Source organism: Oncorhynchus kisutch, unplaced genomic scaffold (genome assembly GCF_002021735.2).
Source record: "Oncorhynchus kisutch isolate 150728-3 unplaced genomic scaffold, Okis_V2 scaffold601, whole genome shotgun sequence".
NCBI lineage: Eukaryota > Metazoa > Chordata > Actinopteri > Salmoniformes > Salmonidae > Oncorhynchus > Oncorhynchus kisutch.
The window spans coordinates 48,218-65,000 of NW_022262546.1; the positions used below are offsets into that span (position 1 = coordinate 48,218).

Below are 16,783 nucleotides of genomic sequence, written 5' to 3' on the forward strand. Positions count from 1 at the left end.
GCCACGGGAATTATTTCTGAAATACCGTTAGAACTACTTGAAATTAATACATTTGAATATTAGATCAAGTATAATAATTAGTATAATATTACTTTAACTAAATACCTGCAGTCAACTTGTACAATATGTTAGGAGATAAAGATGGCGTTTGTTTTACCGGTCACAATTGTTCCATTATGAAGCTTACCGATAGTCCCCGGTCATGTGATGTTGAGGTCGGAGCGTTGAGTCTCACTGTTGTGCAGAACGCGCCAGGTGATCTAATTACAGGATGGAATTCACAACTAAATCTTTTCCAGAGATGTAACAAGTTATACGAGGTGTGGGTCTAAAAGCCCACGTTCTATGATAGTACTTAAACATTGCTCAGGGATTCGATCTTGCAACATTTCGGTTACAAGTCCAACGCTCTAACCACTAGGCAAAGGACTATTTGACCGACTCATTCAAGGGTTTTTCTTTATTTGTACTATTTTCTACATTAAGAATAATAGTGAAGACAAAACTATGAAATAACACAATCAGTGTCCAAAAAAATAAGTGTTCAACAAATCCATTTTATATTTAGATTCTTCAAAGTAGCCACCCTTTGCCTTGATGACAGCTTTGCACGCTCCTGGCATTCTCTCAACCAGCTTCTTGAGGAATGCTTTTCCAACAGTCTTGAAGGAGTTCCCACATATGCTGAGCAGTTGTTGGCTGCTTTTCCTTCACTCTGCTGTCCAACTCATCCCAAACCATCTCAATTGGGTTGAGGTCTGGTGATTGTAGAGGCCAGGTCATCTGATGCAGCACTCCATCACTCTCCTTCTTGGTCAAATAGCCCTTACACAGCCTGGAGGTGTGTTGAGTCATTGACCTGTTGATAAACAAATGATAGTCCCACTAAGCCCAAACCAGATGGGATGGCGTATAGCTGCAGAATGCTGTGGTAGCCATGCTGCTTATGTGTGCCTTGAATTCTAAATAAACCACTGACAGTATCACCAGCAAAGCAGCCTCACACCATCACACCTCCTCCTCCATGCTTCACGGTGGGAACCACACCATCATGCCTCCTCCTCCATGCTTCACGGTGGGAACCACACACCATCACACCTCCTCCATGCTTCACGGTGGGAACCACACACCATCACACCTCCTCCATGCTTCACGGTGGGAACCACACACCATCACGCCTCCTCCTCCATGCTTCACGGTGGGAACCACACACCATCACGCCTCCTCCATGCTTCACGGTGGGAACCACACACCATCACGCCTCCTCCTCCATGCTTCACGGTGGGAACCACACACCATCACGCCTCCTCCTCCATGCTTCACGGTGGGAACCACACACCATCACGCCTCCTCCTCCATGCTTCACGGTGGGAACCACACACCATCACGCCTCCTCCTCCATGCTTCACGGTGGGAACCACACACACCTCGATGCTTCACGGTGGGAACCACACACACCATCAGACCTCCTCCATGCTTCACGGTGGGAGCCACACACCATCACGCCTCCTCCTCCATGCTTCACGGTGGGAACCACACACCATCACGCCTCCTCCTCCATGCTTCACGGTGGGAACCACACACCATCACGCCTCCTCCTCCATGCTTCACGGTGGGAACCACACACCATCACGCCTCCTCCTCCATGCTTCACGGTGGGAACCACACACCATCACGCCTCCTCCTCCATGCTTCACGGTGGGAACCACACACCATCACGCCTCCTCCTTCATGCTTCACGGTGGGAACCACACACCATCACACCTCCTCCTCCATGCTTCACGGTGGGAACCACACATGCAGAGATCATCCGTTCAAATGCTCTGTGTCTCAGAGACATGGCGGTTGGAACAACAAATTTGGACTCAGATCAATGGACAGATTTTCACCGGTCGTGTTCTTTTGGCCCAAGCAAGTCTTTTATTGGTTTGGCCCCAAGCAAGTCTCTTATTATTGGGGTCCTTTAGTTGAGGTTTCTTTAGAGCAATTCGGCCATGAAGGCCTGATTCACAGTCTCCTCTGAACAGTTGATGTTGAGATGTGTCTGTTACTTGAACTCTGAAGCATTTATTTGGGCTGCAATCTGAGGTGTAGTCAACTCTAATGAACTTATCCTGTGCAGCAGAGGTAACTCTGGGTCTTCCTTTCCTGTGGCGGACCTCATGAGAGCTAGTTTCATCACAGAGCATGATGGTTTTTGCGACTGCACATGAAGAAACGTTCAAAGTTCTTGAAATGTTCCGTATTGGCTGACCTTCGTATCTTAAAGTAATGGACTGTTGTTTCTCTTTGCTTATTTGAGCTGTTCGTCATAATATGGACATGGTCTTTTAGCCCTATTTGGCATCTTCTGTATACCATCCCTACCTTGTCACAACACAACTGATTGGCTCAAATGCATTAAAAGGAAAGAAATTACACTAATTAACGTAAGTCACAGCTGTTAATTCAAATGCATTCCAGGTGAATACCCCATAAAACTGGTTGAGAGAATGCCAAGAGTGTAAAGCTGTCAAGGCAAAGGGTGGCTACTTTGAAGAATCACAAATATAATTTTAATTTGTTTAACACTTTGCTTACTACATGATTCCATGTGTTATTTCATCGTTTGTCTTAACTATTATTATACAATATAACAAATAGTAAAAATTTAAAAAACCTTGAATGAGTAAGTGTCCAAACTTATGACTGGTACTGTATATCAACATATCTAATTACTTTATTCTTGCTGCGTAACTACTAAATTTAAATTAAATTAAAAGACAAACTGTGTAGAAAGTACACAAGCGAAAGCTGTAAATATGAGGTTATTTTTTATCCTCCAAAAAGGCCTCTATTTTTAAGTTTTAAAATAAAGTTAAACGTCTAAAATGCTCTGGTTAGCTAATTTAGTAGCTAGTTAGCTACCTACCTAGCTAAGTGGTTAGCTAATTTAATAGCTAGTTAGCTACCTACCTAGCTAAGTGGTTAGCTAATTTAATAGCTAGTTAGCTACCTACCTAGCTAAGTGGTTAGCTAATTTAATAGCTAGTTAGCTACCTACCTAGCTAAGTGGTTAGCTAATTTAATAGCTAGTTAGCTAACCACTTAGCTAGGTAGTTAGCTAATTTAATAGCTAGTTAGCTACCTAGCTGGCTAAGTGGTTAGCTAATTTAGTAGCTAGTTAGCTACCTAGCTGGCTAAGTGGTTAGCTAATTTAGTAGCTAGTTAGCTACCTAGCTAAGTGGTTAGCTTCTTCCAAAATCAAGCTTTGCGTGATAACAGATAATCCCCTCCTGGATCAAGATCCTTGCAGTCTAATATTTGCTTTGTGCGTGCAGCAAAGTGAGAAGCATTTTTTTTAAATTACTTGTAGAACTTCAATAGTTGGGATGTCTGTCCAGCAAATAGATTAAGTCTGAGACAATAAAAATTTTTGCAATGCGTCCGTTAGCATTCTCTATGGAATTTTACATGTAGTTGTTAGCATTGCTAACCTTCGGATTACAGAGGCTCAGTGGAGTTTGAAAATGGCAGCCCTTGTGTTCAGTGCCGGTATTACTGAATCTCTCAGGATGGATCAAGGTCGGTATGAAGACATGACAATCTGGATACCACACAAGCCTAGTTTAAAATCTACTCCTTTGGAAATAGTTCATTTTCGGTTGCACAAAGCACTGAACTGGGATACAGGGGTGAAGGTGCAGTCGGGATGGGAGTGGCTGGGGGAGGGAGGGGGGGTGGCTGGAGGGAGGGAGGGAGGGAGGGAGGGGGGTGGCTGGAGGGAGGGGGGTGGCTGGAGGGAGGGGGGTGGCTGGAGGGAGGGGGGGGTGGCTGGAGGGAGGGGGGTGGCTGGAGGGAGGGGGTGCAGACAAGACAGGAACAACGAGCCAGGGAGTGATGTCACAGCCTGAATCATCCTGAAGAACCTGTTGTTGTCTTTCAGCTACAAACAGGAGAGAAGAGGGGAAGGAGAGAGACGGAAAGGGATGAAACTGAGGAAGAGAGGAGATTAACAGGGCAAGATCAACAGAAAGGAAAACAGGAAGTTGCGCCCAAACAAAAATGGAAATTCCTAAATGTTGAGAGAATGAACTGACATGGTGAAAAGAGAAAAGCGTTGATGTAAAAGTTTGGGGATTCTGGTTCTCACACAAGAGTTGAACACCAAATGTCAACATCAAGCATTATCCAAACCCAGCTTAAGTCGAACCCAGCCATGGCACAAAACCCACATCTACCTGTACCAGGGTTAGGGATAGAGTCAGGATTATTCAAACCCAGTTCCTGTACCAGGGTTAGGGATAGAGTCAGGATTATTCAAACCCAGTTCCTGTACCAGTAGGGATAGAGTCAGAATTATTCAAACCCAGTTCCTGTACCAGGGTTAGGGATAGAGTCAGGATTATTCAAACCCAGTTCCTGTACCAGGGTTAGGGATAGAGTCAGGATTATTCAAACCCAGTTCCTGTACCAGGGTTAGGGATAGAGTCAGGATTATTCAAACCCAGTTCCTGTACCAGGGTTAGGGATAGAGTCAGGATTATTCAAACCCAGTTCCTGTACCAGGGTTAGGGATAGAGTCAGGATTATTCAAACCCAGTTCCTGTACCAGGGTTAGGGATAGAGTCAGGATTATTCAAACCCAGTTCCTGTACCAGGGTTAGGGATAGAGTCAGGATTATTCAAACCCAGTTCCTGTACCAGGGTTAGGGATAGAGTCAGGATTATTCAAACCCAGTTCCTGTACCAGGGTTAGGGATAGAGTCAGGATTATTCAAACCCAGTTCCTGTACCAGGGTTAGGGATAGAGTCAGGATTATTCAAACCCAGTCATGACCCAGTTCCTGTACCAGGGTTAGGGATAGTCAGGATTATTCAAACCCAGTTCCTGTACCAGGGTTAGGGATAGAGTTAGGATTATTCAAACCCAGCCACATCCCACAGTAACGAGACAGATCCAGACCTGAATCTGTACATCTTGTGGTACCAGGGTCTCCTATGAGAGCCCAGCCTGATGGTCCTGACGTGCACCTCCTCCTCGGGAGTCCAATAGCGGGGAAGGAAGCGGTTGTAGCCAGGGTTGGAGGTCGTCTGGTGGAGGGCTAGTTCCAACCGCCGAGCGTACAGATCATCTTTGACAGGGTCAGGATCCTCTCGCCCCTCCTCAGAGTCTTCCTCACACAGCTCCATCAGGAGGAGTTCCTCGTCGATGGAGCGCTCCACCTCGGAGAAGAGGGTGGGGGTGATGGAAGATGGGGGGTCGTGGAACGGGCTGGGAGGGAACGGAGACGCTGCAGTACTGCTGCTGTTGAACCAGAGGACAGACCGGGACAGCCGTCCGTGTTAACAGTGGACATTCCCAATACAAAACACAGCGAGTCCCTTACAGCGAGGCGTCGAGTAAAGAGTTAGGAGCACTGGTCACACAACGCTGTGGAACTGCTGCTAACCAGAGACGTTATAGTAGACGTCAACACTCTGAGGTGGACAATACGCCAACTAAACACCGTCACAAGCACCCGGGGCTTCGGGTAGAGTTAGGAGCAGCCACACCTTTCACAGTTCAACACTACATACCCATGTTGAGCACGACCAGGGTTAGTGGAAAAAAGCAGCTAGCTCTGTTCCAGGAATGTCATGGAAACAGGCAAACTACTTCATTGTATTTCACCAAAAGTTGTTTGTTTGAGCCTAAAAGGGTACAAAGACAGTCCCAGAGTAAACAAACCACCTGTGGCAGTTGAAGAAAATGAAATGTCAGTAATCCAGACAAACGTCAAGACTCACGCTAGTAGTTTTATTAGCCGTTAGCTTGATGACAGGACCGGCCTCATGCTAGTTGTTTCAGTAGCTGTTAGCTTGATGACAGGACCGGCCTCATGCTAGTTGTTTCAGTAGCTGTTAGCTTGATGACAGGACCGGCCTCATGCTAGTTGTTTCAGAAGCCGTTAGCGTGATGACAATCACAACCCTGATATAAAGCCATTAAACACGAACGCCTCTCTCTCTGTCTGACCTGGGAGAGAACACTGCTGTGTGTCTGGGAGGGGAGTCAATCCTAAACAGGCGAGGGCTTCCTGTCCACAGCCTCAACGTGCCCGGTGGGCTCATGGGTACCGCAAAATTTGTGGGCGTGGCTGGTGAAGGGGAGCGGAACCGTCGACTGGCCAGGTCGTCCGCGACGACGTCAGGCTGGGGCCGGTCGGCGTCCGAGTCGCTGTCGCTATGGTAAGCAAATCAGCAATCAGAGTTAGGTCAACAACATGAGGTTCGTAATGTGACAATGTTTTTTTTTTCTTCTCTTTTTAAACAGTTGATTCCAACTTCCTGGAATGTAGAAAACACAACGATGTGTATTACATCAGCACACGTTGGCGTGTATTACATCAGCACACGTTGGCGTGTATTACATCAGCACACGTTGGCGTGTATTACATCAGCACACGTTGGCGTGTATTACATCAGCACACGTTGGCGTGTATTACATCAGCACACGTTGGCGTGTATTACATCAGCACACGTTGGCGTGTATTACATCAGCACGTCTACATCAGCACGTAGACACCTACACAACGATGTGTATTACATCAGCACGTAGACACCTACACAACGATGTGTATTACATCAGCACGTAGACACCTACACAACGATGTGTATTACATCAGCACGTAGACACCTACACAACGGAGCTGAATAGAAACCTCCACATCATGCAAATTCAACGAGCAGAAAACTAAACGTGGTACTCAGGTAAAGCAACTAACTAAACGAAGATGAACAATTATTCTTTAAAACAGTCATTGGGTATGACATCACAGTACCTGGTGAGGGGGCTCGGGAGGCAGCCCTTAATTCGGTTTTCCTCATGTTTCTTCCTCTGGAAGGGTGCAGGTACGTTGCCCCAGTTCCTCAGTCCCGATTCTCTGCCTTCGGCCGCCTTCATCCTAAAAGAGTTCTCCGCCTCCACGTCACTGCTGGAGTCTGGGGAGAGGAGAGGGAGAGAGAGGAGCTCACAGACCAGTACGAGTCCAACAGAGAGAAGGCAACAGACCTAGACAGCCATCAGAGAGAAGGCAACGAACCTAGACAGCCGTCAGAGAGAAGGCAACGAACCTAGACAGCCGTCAGAGAGAAGGCAACGAACCTAGACAGCCGTCAGAGAGAAGGCAACGAACCTAGACAGCCAACGGTGGAGCGGCATTAGGGAGCATCCCCAACAGAGTCCCAAATGGAGCCCTATTCCCTACGTAGTGCACTACTAATAGGGCTCTGGTTTATAGTAGTACACTACATAGGGAATAGGGCTCTAGTCTATAGTAGTGCACTGCGTAGGGAATAGGGCTCTAGTCTATAGTAGTGCACTACGTAGGGAATAGGGCTCTAGTCTATAGTAGTGCACTGCGTAGGGAATAGGGTGTCTCTAGCGTCCTGCCTCTGGCCCGCTCCTGGCATGAGACATGTCCATTATCAGACCCGTGTGGAACCAGATGGAATGTCTCACTGAGAGGAGAGAGCTGGCAGGACGGGGGGCAGGGAAAGGCTGTGGCCGTAAGCACGTCCTTCTCTGAGAGGAACGACATTCCTGATAGTGACTACTAATATTGTGACCGTTAACTTTGGATTCTGTTGGTCGCGTATTTTTGTATCGACCGGTAACTCCCCACATCCTGCATTGACCATATTCTGACTAAAAACCAGCCAACGCTGTCGACTATAACAACATATTCCAGTCGTTACCCTCACTGCCGGCCCTCAGGATGGAGTCAGAGATGCAGCTGAGGGTACGGGACTCTGCCGAGTCAAAGCTCAGGGCCGAGGTAAAGCTCTCTACGGAGTCCTCTCTGCTGTAGCCGGGTGTCTGGGACCGGGTTAGAGGCAGCAGCTCATCATCCCTCTCTGGGTAGATCACATCACTGTAGTCCCTGTCTGTTACACTGCCTCTGGGGGTTTCTTCTAGAGCCTGGGACACACGGGGGGGACACACGACGGACACACGGGGGGGACACACGGGGGGGACACACATTTTTATTTAGCTTTAGCTTTGAGTTGGCACATTTATAAATATCCATTGGTTCAGTTGAAAAGGGCTAAGTACATTTATTAGCCCCAGGTGTGGGGTACAGACAGAGATAAACCCAGGGGGTTCAGGTGTGGGGTACAGACCGAGATAAACCCAGTGGGTTCAGGTGTGGGGTACAGACAGAGATAAACCCAGTGGGTTCAGGTGTGGGGTACAGACAGAGATAAACCCAGTGGGTTCAGGTGTGGGGTACAGACAGAGATAAACCCAGTGGGTTCAGGTGTGGGGTACAGACAGAGATAAACCCAGGGGGTTCAGGTGTGGGGTACAGACAGAGATAAACCCAGTGGGTTCAGGTGTGGGGTACAGACCGATAAACCCAGGGGGTTCAGGTGTGGGGTACAGACAGAGATAAACCCAGGGGGTTCAGGTCTGGGGTACAGACAGAGATAAACCCAGGGGGTTCAGGTCTGGGGTACAGACAGATGAGCAGTACCACACCATAGAGCTAAGTGGTCCCTAGAAGGTGAGGGTTAACCTTGCGTTACCTTGGACAGAGCGATGCCCAGTAGTCCCTAGAAGGCCATGAGGTTGAGCTGAGGGTTAAGGTGAGGGAGCGCGTTACCTTGGACAGAGCGATGCCCAGTAGTCCCTAGAAGGCCATGAGGTTGAGCTGAGGGTTAAGGTGAGGGAGCGTGTTACCTTGGACAGAGCGATGCCCAGTAGTCCCTAGAAGGCCATGAGGTTGAGCTGAGGGTTAAGGTGAGGGAGCGTGTTACCTTGGACAGAGCGATGCCCAGTAGTCCCTAGAAGGCCATGAGGTTGAGCTGAGGGAGCGTGTTACCTTGGACAGAGCGATGCCCAGTAGTCCCTAGAAGGCCATGAGGTTGAGCTGAGGGTTAAGGTGAGGGAGCGCGTTACCTTGGACAGAGCGATGCCCAGTAGTCCCTAGAAGGCCATGAGGTTGAGCTGAGGGTTAAGGTGAGGGAGCGCGTTACCTTGGACAGAGCGATGCCCAGTGGTCCCTAGAAGGCCATGAGGTTGAGCTGAGGGTTAAGGTGAGGGAGCGCGTTACCTTGGACAGAGCGATGCCCAGTGGTCCCTAGAAGGCCATGAGGTTGAGCTGAGGGTTAAGGTGAGGGAGCGCGTTACCTTGGACAGAGCGATGCCCAGTGGTCCCTAGAAGGCCATGAGGTTGAGCTGAGGGTTAAGGTGAGGGAGCGCGTTACCTTGGACAGAGCGATGCCCAGTGGTCCCTAGAAGGCCATGAGGTTGAGCTGAGGGTTAAGGTGAGGGAGCGCGTTACCTTGGACAGAGCGATGCCCAGTAGTCCCTCGAACGCTCTGAGGTTGAGCTGAGGGCCAGAGTAGAAGGGATCCGCCTGGGCCTTCCGACCCAGCCAGTAGATGGTGATTAGAACCTGGAGGAGAGATCACTGCTTTGGGTAGGAACTTTATCCTTCATCATTATGTAGAGGACAGGCCGCTCCCCGTCACGACAGACTAGACAGTCGCAGCAGGGCCGCTCCCCGTCACGACAGACTAGACTAGACAGTCGCAGCAGGGCCGCTCCCTGTAGACTAGAGAACAGTCGCAGCAGGGCCGCTCCCTGTAGACTAGAGAACAGTCGCAGCAGGGCCGCTCCCTGTAGACTAGAGAACAGTCGCAGCAGGGCCGCTCCCTGTAGACTAGAGAACAGTCGCAGCAGGGCCGCTCCCTGTAGACTAGAGAACAGTCGCAGCAGGGCTGCTCCCTGTAGACTAGAGAACAGTCGCAGCAGGTGAACACAATCACAGGACACATCCACTCCCCGTAGACTAGAGGACAATACCTTTCAGTGAACACAATCACAGGACACATCCACTCCCCGTAGACTAGAGGACAATACCTTTCAGTGAACACAATCACAGGACACATCCACTCCCCGTAGACTAGAGGACAATACCTTTCAGTGAACACAATCACAGGACACATCCACTCCCCGTAGACTAGAGGACAATACCTTTCAGTGAACACAATCACAGGACACATCCACTCCCCGTAGACTAGAGGACAATACCTTTCAGTGAACACAATCACAGGACACATCCACTCCCCGTAGACTAGAGGACAATACCTTTCAGTGAACACAATCACAGGACACATCCACTTACGTTTTTCAGCCTCCTTTTGCTCTCTGCACACCTGAGAAGAAAATGAGATCTTAGTTCGAACAAAGACACACTGACTAACGTTTACCCATGGCTTCTCACTAACAAAAAGGTCATCTATTATGGACAGTCTATAAAATATTATTCTGTTTAAATAGTCACTCTGATAGGACTCATGTGAAACACCATACTGTGGACAACTCATCTAGCCACAGGATTTAGCTGCCAAGTCAAACAACCCACTATCAACACCATGCAATCAGAGATAACACAGAACTGGCTGTATAACCCGATATACACAACCACACAGGCCAGTGTGCAGCATGTCATTAGTGAGTCCAGTCCGTGTACACTAACGTTCCAACCAGTGAGACGCTGGCCAAGAAATACATTAAACACAGTCTATACATCAACAGGCACCGTCTACTAAACAGCCCCTCCAACAGGCACCGTCTAACTAACAGGCACCGTCTAACTAACAGGCACCGTCTAACTAACAGGCACCGTCTACTAAACAGCCCCTCCAACAGGCACCGTCTAACCCACAGGCACCGTCTAACCCACAGGCACCGTCTAACCCACAGGCACCGTCTAACCCACAGGCACCGTCTAACCCACAGGCACCGTCTAACCCACAGGCACCGTCTAACCAACAGGCACCGTCTAACCAACAGGCACCGTCTAACCAACAGGCACCGTCTAACCAACAGGCACCGTCTAACCAACAGGCACCGTCTAACCAACAGGCACCGTCTAACCAACAGGCACCGTCTAACCAACAGGCACCGTCTAACCAACAGGCACCGTCTAACTAACAGGCACCGTCTAACTAACAGGCACCGTCTACCAACAGGCACCGTCTAACCCACAGGCACCGTCTAACCCACAGGCACCGTCTAACCCACAGGCACCGTCTAACCCACAGGCACCGTCTAACCCACAGGCACCGTCTAACCCACAGGCACCGTCTAACCCACAGGCACCGTCTAACCCACAGGCACCGTCTAACCCACAGGCACCGTCTAACCCACAGGCACCGTCTAACCCACAGGCACCGTCTAACCCACAGGCACCGTCTAACCCACAGGCACCGTCTAACCCACAGGCACCGTCTAACCCACAGGCACCGTCTAACCCACAGGCACCGTCTAACCAACAGGCACCGTCTAACCAACAGGCACCGTCTAACCAACAGGCACCGTCTAACCAACAGGCACCGTCTAACCAACAGGCACCGTCTAACCAACAGGCACCGTCTAACCATATTAATCCTTCACTTCCATTTGTTCTACAAATAATAAAATATATATTGACCAAATAAAAGGCGTTTTACCTGAGTGTAGCGCGTGTGGACAGGTCTTGCAGGTCTCCAGGATGAAACAGCTGAGCCTCGTGTAGACCGAGTGTACCACACGCTCTCAGAAACACATTCACATTGTCCTGGAGGAGAGAGTATGTAGAGGGAGGAGAGGGGAGGGGCAGAGAGTGGAGGGGCAGAGAGTGGAGGGGCAGTACTGGGAGTAACCATACAGAACAATCAGAAGGCTTGGCCTAAGGATGATCATGTGACTGGTGGGAGGAGTCTCTTAATAGCTTTCCAGGGTCCGTTCCAAACAAGTGGAACCTTGACAGTTTGACCAGCCTCTGAACCAAATGTGTTGAGCTGCCCCACTCCACTCCGCCTGACTGCCCCGCTCCGCTCCGCCCGACTGCCCCACTCCGCCCGACTGCCCCACTCCGCCCGACTGCCCCACTCCGCCCGACTGCCCCACTCCGCCCGACTGCCCCACTCCGCCCGACTGCCCCACTCCGCCCGACTGCCCCACTCCGCCCGACTGCCCCACTCCGCCCGACTGCCCCACTCCGCCCGACTGCCCCACTCCGCCCGACTGCCCCACTCCGCCCGACTGCCCCACTCCGCCCGACTGCCCCACTCCGCCCGACTGCCCCACTCCGCCCGACTGCCCCACTCAGCCCGACTGCCCCACTCAGCCCGACTGCCCCACTCAGCCCGACTGCCCCACTCAGCCCGACTGCCCCACTCAGCCCGACTGCCCCACTCAGCCCGACTGCCCCACTCAGCCCGACTGCCCCACTCCGCCCGACTGCCCCACTCCGCCCGACTGCCCCACTCCGCCCGACTGCCCCACTCCGCCCGACTGCCCCACTCCGCCCGACTGCCCCACTCCGCCCGACTGCCCCACTCCGCCCGACTGCCCCACTCCGCCCGACTGCCCCACTCAGCCCGACTGCCCCACTCAGCCCGACTGCCCCACTCAGCCCGACTGCCCCACTCAGCCCGACTGCCCCACTCAGCCCGACTGCCCCACTCAGCCCGACTGCCCCACTCAGCCCGACTGCCCCACTCAGCCCGACTGCCCCACTCAGCCCGACTGCCCCACTCAGCCCGACTGCCCCACTCAGCCCGACTGCCCCACTCAGCCCGACTGCCCCACTCAGCCCGACTGCCCCACTCAGCCCGACTGCCCCACTCAGCCTGACTGCCCCACTCAGTCTTGTCATATTCATCACATCACTAGATCCTTAGACAGTTTCAGATCTGTCACACTAAGCAGGAACCGCCGAGCGACAAGCAGGAAACCACAGAGGACGACTTCCTGAAAGACCCGGGTCGTCTAACTACTGTCACCCTGGCAGACAAGAGATCCCTCTGCCTTCTCATATGAAATGTAGAATGGCTACACGCAGTGAACTCACCAGTCCGGCCATTGGAGTAGACAGCGTGTTCACTCTCTTAATAAGGCCTGGTTTCAACTGGTTGATTAGACTGAGAAAGGGAGGGACAGAGGGAAGAACAGACGAGTTAGACAGCATGTTAGACAGGACCTGGTATTTAAACCACTAAGGTGTTTATAGAACCACAGCCTATGGGATTCATTACTACTGGCAGAGCAGGACTCCATTCTCCAGATATATACACTACAGTTCCCATAATACTCACTGGCAGAGCAGGACTCCATTCTCCAGATATATACACTACAGTTCCCATAATACTCACTGGCAGAGCAGGACTCCATTCTCCAGATATATACACTACAGTTCCCATAATACTCACTGGCAGAGCAGGACTCCATTCTCCAGATATATACACTACAGTTCCCATAATACTCACTGGCAGAGCAGGACTCCATTCTCCAGAGCAGAGCGGAAGTTGTTGCTTCCGAATGATTTATTTGTCACTTCCTATATACAGGAAGAGGAAAGAACACAATACCACGGTCACATCTTAGATAAACTAACAAGCAAACATGCAAGTGTCATTTTATTTTACTAAATGTCCTCTTGGATCACAGATTATGATCTATACTTACCTAGTGCATAATTATGTTCGTTTTTTTATCAGATTTTTCATTTTACCACAATTTATTATTAAATTCTCATTGCTGCTACAGTCCAAGAAGTAATAAACAAATCAATGCTTCATTTAAACATGGCTCCTTATGAAAAGGTCTGAGACAACAGGAAAATGATAAAGCCAAGCGGGGGAAAAGGGGGGGTGTTGGAAAACAAGAAGCCCAGTCTGAGAACTCATCTGTTCCCCAGAAAACCTTAAATTGTAAATTAGAATGTGTTCTTTATTTAACTTAACTGACTCGGCTCGTTAAATTGAAGGTAAAAAAACTAAACAGTTACATCTACTACTCCTCTAGATGATGCATCATGGGTAATAAAAAAGTGTATTTTAAAAACTGATGGGAGTTTTTACAGGAACTGAAGTGTTATGGTAATGAGATGTCTACAGACCAGTGTTTGAACGTAGTAGTTTCATGTAGAATTCAACTACACTGAACAAAAATATTAAAAACATGTCATGTGTCCCACGTCTCACGAGCTGAAATAAAACATCTCTCAAATTGTGTCCATCCCTGTTAGTGAGTATTTTAAACCCGTCAAGATAATCCATCCAGCTGACAGGTGTGGCACATCAAGATGATTAAACAGCATGATCATTACACAGGTGCACCTTGTGCTGGGGGCAATAAAAGGACACAAACATTTGCAGTTTTGTCGCACGACACCACAATTCCCCATCTGAATGGCGCCGGGCACTGTTCCCCCATCTGAATGGCGCCGGGCACTGTTCCCCCATCTGAATGGCGCCGGGCACTGTTCCCCCATCTGAATGGCGCCGGGCACTGTTCCCCCATCTGAATGGCGCCGGGCACTGTTCCCCCATCTGAATGGCGCCGGGCACTGTTCCCCCATCTGAATGGCGCCGGGCACTGTTCCCCCATCTGAATGGCGCCGGGCACTGTTCCCCCATCTGAATGGCGCCGGGCACTGTTCCCCCATCTGAATGGCGCCGGGCACTGTTCCCCCATCTGAATGGCGCCGGGCACTGTTCCCCCATCTGAATGGCGCCGGGCACTGTTCCCCCATCTGAATGGCGCCGGGCACTGTTCCCCCATCTGAATGGCGCCGGGCACTGTTCCCCCATCTGAATGGCGCCGGGCACTGTTCCCCCATCTGAATGGCGCCGGGCACTGTTCCCCCATCTGAATGGCGCCGGGCACTGTTCCCCCATCTGAATGGCGCCGGGCACTGTTCCCCCATCTGAATGGCGCCGGGCACTGTTCCCCCATCTGAATGGCGCCGGGCACTGTTCCCCCATCTGAATGGCGCCGGGCACTGTTCCCCCATCTGAATGGCGCCGGGCACTGTTCACCCAACTGAATGGCGCCGGGCACTGTTCCCCCATCTGAATGGCGCCGGGCACTGTTCCCCCATCTGAATGGCGCCGGGCACTGTTCCCCCATCTGAATGGCGCCGGGCACTGTTCCCCCATCTGAATGGCGCCGGGCACTGTTCCCCCATCTGAATGGCGCTGGGCACTGTTCCCCCATCTGAATGGCGCTGGGCACTGTTCCCCCATCTGAATGGCGCTGGGCACTGTTCCCCCATCTGAATGGCGCTGGGCACTGTTCCCCCATCTGAATGGCGCTGGGCACTGTTCCCCCATCTGAATGGCGCTGGGCACTGTTCCCCCATCTGAATGGCGCTGGGCACTGTTCCCCCATCTGAATGGCGCTGGGCACTGTTCCCCCATCTGAATGGTGCTGGGCACTGTTCCCCCATCTGAATGGTGCTGGGTCACATCACATGGCCAGCTGGGGTCTGCTGGGCTCAAGCCTATGGGACACTGTTGCCCATCCCCTACCCTTCACCTCTCCCTGTCCCCTACCCTTCACCTCTCCCTTACCCCTCGTGCCCCTCTCCTCTACCTCTGAGAGGGAACAGAACGCAGCCTGCCACCTCTCTGGAGCTCAACACTGCCACTGTCCGACGAGGAAAACTATATGAGGGAATCATATGAGCCGTGGTAAAGTTAATATAAAATGTGATGATTCAAAATGCAAAACGGCACATCTCAAAAAGAACAAAGAGACGTGCATGACGTCATCCACTCCCAACAGCACAGATCACCCCCAGGGTTCTATTTGCAAAACGGTGAAGTAACCGGTGTTCTTTTATACGTGTATTGATCTGTGCGCTATAAAGCGTATATGACCGCACTCTTAAAACTGAACACGTTGACACGCAGTTCCACAGTGGCTTCCACTGTCAACATCGTCACCAATTATTTGCATTTACAGGATTATAGCACATTTTTTACGTGTCATTAAGTGATGTTATGGTCATCATAAACCAGTAGATTTAATGAGTGAGCCTCTGTCTGTATAATGCATCACGTGGAACAATTACCCAAAACGTAATTAGATAATGAATAAGACAGGTCTAAGTTTGGGAACAATGAACTTTCCTCTTAAAAAGTGTGAGCCACCTTTGACGTAAAGCTCTGTAGGCTGCCGTAGTCTTATCAAAAACATTTACCTGGATATATATAGTTCGTCACATCAACCCAATCACGGATCAAACGAGATGTTTTCGACGTGGTTATAAATTCATTATCTCCAACCTACCTCCATCCACCGTTGAGCCTCAGTGAAGGCGTCTTCACAGGTCACACTGGTCTGTTCTCGCCACTCCATCTTACCACAGAGGCCTCAAACAGACAAGGGACTTGTATTCTAGTTGAAAGAGAAGGCAAGGTCCTTATTGATATCGTTATGCCTCCCCTAAATACACCACTAACAGCTTCAATTAAAGCATTTCCCCTGTCGACTAGGACACAATTATCCAGCGATGACCGTATTGTAAAAAAAAATGTGTTACCTGCGTCAAACTTCAGCTGCGATACTTGAAAGTCTAAACTCTGCTCACCGGAGAAAGATTCCCGTTAATTGACTTCCGCGCGTCTCGCAAAGGGGTCACTTGATACCAAACATTATTGACACGTGCGATAAACTAAAGTGGGCGTTTCCTGATGTTTGAAACGTCATCCTGTTCTGCAGCTGACGGTGTTTCTCTTTACTGAACACCAGGGGGCGTCACGGAGTCATAACGCGGCCTTCGCTGCTCACGTCGCTGTCTTCAGTGAACGAGAAGGAGTGCCACAAAGTCAGATTCCACAGCCACAAAGTCAAAATATGGCTGCAAAAATGTGCTTTTTGGGTCTTCATCTGAGGTTTGGGTTATGCATAAGGTAAGCAGGGTGGTTAAGGTTAGGGGTAGGTTAGGAGTAAGTTTAAAATCTGATTTAAAGAAGAGAA

At 50.3% G+C, this 16,783-nt stretch overlaps 1 protein-coding gene across 16 annotated transcripts in view; it reads right to left on the bottom strand.

Moving 5' to 3' along the window:
* The window catches only part of LOC109885852 (LIM domain only protein 7), a 50,323-nt gene extending 33,755 nt beyond the window's left edge, over positions 1-16,568 (bottom strand). For 3 of the 16 annotated variants that reach the window (XM_031815741.1, XM_031815742.1, XM_031815738.1), the window contains exons 1-9: positions 16,347-16,563; positions 16,094-16,201; positions 13,285-13,355; positions 12,870-12,939; positions 11,485-11,591; positions 10,155-10,185; positions 9,309-9,422; positions 7,720-7,942; positions 6,804-6,963 (exon numbers count right to left, since the gene is read on the bottom strand). In XM_031815741.1, the coding sequence (XP_031671601.1) occupies positions 6,804-6,963; positions 7,720-7,942; positions 9,309-9,422; positions 10,155-10,185; positions 11,485-11,591; positions 12,870-12,939; positions 13,285-13,355; positions 16,094-16,162 (845 nt within the window). In that variant the 5' untranslated portion in view covers positions 16,163-16,201; positions 16,347-16,563. The other 13 variants (XM_031815743.1, XM_031815749.1, XM_031815747.1 and 10 more) reach the window with 10 other exon arrangements.
* Between the last annotated feature and the right edge of the window lie 215 nt (positions 16,569-16,783).